Source organism: Muntiacus reevesi, chromosome 9 (genome assembly GCF_963930625.1).
Source record: "Muntiacus reevesi chromosome 9, mMunRee1.1, whole genome shotgun sequence".
NCBI classification, from domain to species: Eukaryota; Metazoa; Chordata; class Mammalia; order Artiodactyla; family Cervidae; genus Muntiacus; species Muntiacus reevesi.
In genome coordinates this window covers 6435325-6439384 of record NC_089257.1, presented here as the reverse complement: position 1 = coordinate 6439384, position 4060 = coordinate 6435325, and the positions used below count along the sequence as shown (strand labels likewise).

The 4060-nt window shown below is 36.8% G+C and overlaps 1 protein-coding gene across 1 annotated transcript; it reads right to left on the bottom strand.

The window, feature by feature from the left end:
• Positions 1-3154: 3154 nt before the first annotated feature.
• LOC136174463 (olfactory receptor 4A15-like) lies at positions 3155-4060 on the bottom strand. Its single transcript, XM_065944653.1, has one exon. The coding sequence runs from the start codon at positions 4058-4060 to the stop codon at positions 3155-3157; it is 906 nt and encodes a 301-aa protein (XP_065800725.1).

Below are 4060 nucleotides of genomic sequence, written 5' to 3'. Positions count from 1 at the left end.
AATACACTCCAATACTCTTGCCTGGAGAATTCCATGGACAGAGGAGCCTGGCGGGTTACAGTCCATGGGGTCACAGAGAGTCGGACATGACTGAGTGACTAACAGTTTGTAGTGAAGGAGAGGAAGGTTGAGGAGGAGGAAGAGGAGAAAGTGTTCCAAAATTGAATATTCTAGGTAGCATAAAATACTTACATACTAAATAAAATAATATCAAATTAACTGAAATTAATAATTATGTTGGTAGACTATATTATCTGCAGAGGAAAAGAGTCTTAGATATTTCCTCATCAAAAACAAAAGAAATGCTAATGGGTGGGAAATAGTTTCAAAAGTTGTTTTAAAAAGCAAGCAGAGGTTAAAATTTATAAAATCATTGCGAGGAAATGGAGTTTTCCAAAAGAATGTGTTAGAAAAAATAAAACAGTGAAAGAATATTAAAATAGCATGCTTATATATTTTTCTAATTATATATAAATACATAGGAAATGTTACTTAGCAACTGTCAAAGAAGAGTAAATATCTATAATAAGTATATGCATTTTTTTCTGTAAAAAGTGTTATTCAAAATTTATCAGTAAATATTCTCACTCCAATAGATCAAGAATTCAAAAAAATTGAAAAAGGTATAAAGTGGGTGCTGTATCCCTTACATTGGACAAGGAATAGAAAACACAAAGTCAATGAAAAAACTTTCCCTGACTTCAAGGAACTTGTAGATAAATAAACATAGACAATTCACAAAGCTATTTATCTCATCACTTGAAATTAAAAAAAAAAAAAAATTGAAAATTAACTAAATTTCTCTGTTTGTTTTTTTGGGCTACTGTTAAAGAATACCACCAACTTAGATAAACTAAATAATAAACAATTATTTTTCACAAGTTTGGTGGCTAGAAAACTAAGGGACCAAAACAGATTCTGTATCTGATGAGTCCTCCTCCCTAGTTTATAGACAGCCATCTTTTTTCCTAAGTCCTTTTATAGCAAAAGGGTTATGTGAGCTCTCTGATGTCTCTTCATAATGGCATTAACCTCAATCAGGGATTCCCTCACAGCTCAGTTGGTAAAGAATCTGCCTGCAATGCAGGAGACCACGGTTTGATTCCTGGTCCGGGAAGATCCACTGAAGAAGCGATTGGCTCCCCACTCCGGTATTCTTGGGCTTCCCTTGTGGCTCAGCTGGTAAAGAATCCTCCTGCAATACAGGAGACCTGAGTTCGATCCCTGAGTTGGGAAGATCCCCTGGAGAAGGGAAAGGCTATGCACTGCAGTGTTCAGGTCTGGAGAATTCCATGGACTGTATAACCCATGGGGTCTCAAAGAGTCAGACACAGCGACTGTCACACACACACTATAACCTCAATCATCAGAATGCACCTTCATGACTTCGTCATCTCCCAAAGGGCCCCCTCCAAATAGTACCACACTAGAAAGGAACTAAGTTATGATTCTGGAGAGGGACACAAGATTTTGATTCTATAGCAACATCCAAAAGTCAAGGAACAAATTATTTAAGATTTGGTAAACCAAAATTTTGCCATTATTCAGTGAATAGTATTGTGTTTGAGAAGGCTTTGAGAAATAGAAGACGTTTGAATGTAAGAACTCTCCATGTAAAAGATATAAAAATCAGGATATGATATTTCTCATTTAGTATTATTTACAAGTGAAAAGCATCCATTGCCCCATATCCTTAGCCCCACAGGAATCCAGGCTGAATAAGGGAGACAGAATAACAAGTTTCTTCAAGCACGTGCTTCTAACCATATTAGAGGCCGTCAACATTTTATTTCAAGCCTGTTTCAGAGAAAGAGGGAGGATTTTATAAATGATGTCTCTGTCAAACAAAATAGTATAATCTGGACTCTTTATTACCTGATAATCTGTGCTAGTTATGTCCTGGTGACTCAGGGAGCTAAAGGATTCTCCTCCAATGCAGGAGGCACAGGAAATACAGGTTTCAGCCCTGGGTCAGGAAGATCCCCTGGGGAAGGAAATGGCAACCCACTCGAGTACTCCAGCCTGCAAAATTCCACGGACAGAGGAGCCTGCGGAGCCACAGTCTATGAGGTCACAAAGAGTTCGACACGACTGAGCGACTAAGCAGTGCATGTTGGTCTCATAAATGGTTTGACTTGTCTTGACTAAATCTGTGTTTCATTAATAAGAGAAACAAGGATGGCATATATTGTCACAATCTTTCTTAACAATGATATCACTTAAAATATCTGTTGTCAAGTTCCATAATGCATATTTGAAGCTCATGAATGATGAATTATGCTAAATTTATGCATAAAAGACAGAGCCTTCATCTCTATAGAGGTTATGAAACACTGTAAACAAAGAAACAGGGATATTGAAAAATAGTGGAGGTTTTATCAGAAATTCTAAAGTATCAGGGAAGGTGAAACAATCATCTTTATAAAAATTTAACTCCTGACAAAGCTGGTAAGCTTCAGGAGATAACATGATTGTCCAGTTGGAAAATAAGTAAGATTTGGTTATTTTTCTGCGTTTACACCATGCTTATTCAGATTATTCGTGTAGCCTCTTCATGATAAATATTACAACTCTGAAACATTCTTTGACTTTAGCATTCTAAGTAACATAAGCAAAATAGTATATGAAGAGTACCTTACAGATGGAAGAATAACTCATGTGCCTCAAATATTAATATGTGCTGTCTTTGTGTGAAGAGCAGTGAACCAAGATTTTATGTCATATTTCTTGTATTTTTTTAAAATTTGTAATGAGCCTTATTAATTCCAAAAGGTCAGTTTTTAAGAGAAACATAAGATCTTCCACTAATTAAATAAATTTAAAATATTAACTATAGCTTAACTTATCATATAGAAAATAAATTTGTAGTCTCAAGAGACCTTTTACAACCATAAACTATATTTTCTGAAGAAATTGTGGAAATCTTTAAAAAATGTGTTTTGAACATAATATATACTTTGAACTAAAAAACTAATGAAAATATTAAAAGCATATTTTGATCATTAAGACTCTTACCAAATAAATCTTTTCATTATGTTCTTATTAAAGCAGAGAAGATTTTTTTTTTCCAGTTAAATAATCACACTTGACTTTCCTTGGAGGAACAATGCTTCATAAATATATATATATATATATTATATATATCCATGCTTCTTCATTTTCTTCTTTTGCCTCTGTTCCAGAGCTTTTTCATGGCATTTTTCATCTCACCATTTCTCAGTGTATAGATCAGAGGGTTCAACATAGGGGTGATAATGGTGTAAAACACAGTCAAGTGTTTATCAATGGGTAAAGTAGAAAGAGGTCTCACAAACATAAAAACACAGGGCACGAAGAAGAGGACCACCACGGTGATGTGGGAGCCACAGGTGGACAAGGCTTTGTGCCTTCCTTCTCGATTACGATTCTCCAGGGAGCGCAGGATGACCCCATAGGAGATGAGTAACAGTGTGAAGATGGCCATACAGATGGCCCCGTCATTGGCCAGGACTGTGAGGGCAATAAATTGGGTGTCAGTGCAGGCCAGTTTTAACAAGGGGTACATGTCACACACAAAGTGATCCATGACATTGGGGCCACAGAAGGGGAGTTTGTAAACAAAGAGAGGATGAAGGACAGCATGTAAAAACCCACCAGCCCAGGCCAAAAGCAGAAGCAGAACACACACTCGCTGATTCATGATTGTCAAATAATGCAAGGGTTTGCAGATGTCCATGTAGCAGTCATAGGCCATGAACACCAGGAGTAAAATCTCAGCACCACCAAATAAGTGCCCTGTAAAAATCTGGGTCATGCAAGCTTGGAAGGAGATGGTTCTTTTCTCGTAGAGTAAGTTTATAATCATATTTGGGGTGAATGTAGTAGAATAAACAGCATCCATAAATGATAAGTTGCCAAGAAAGAAGTACATAGGGGCATGCAGGGTTGGACTGACCACCACAGTCAGGACAATGGTCACAATGTAGATGAGCAAGAAGATGACAAATTGTATTTTCTGACCCTGGGGGCTCTGAGTGAGCCCCAAGAGGAAAAATTCAGTTACATTGTTCCTTTGTTCCAT

Excerpts from the sequence above, each read along its gene's own strand:
- LOC136174463 (XM_065944653.1), bottom strand. The coding sequence starts at position 4,060 with ATGGAACAAAGGAACAATGTAACTGAATTTTTCCTCTTGGGGCTCACT.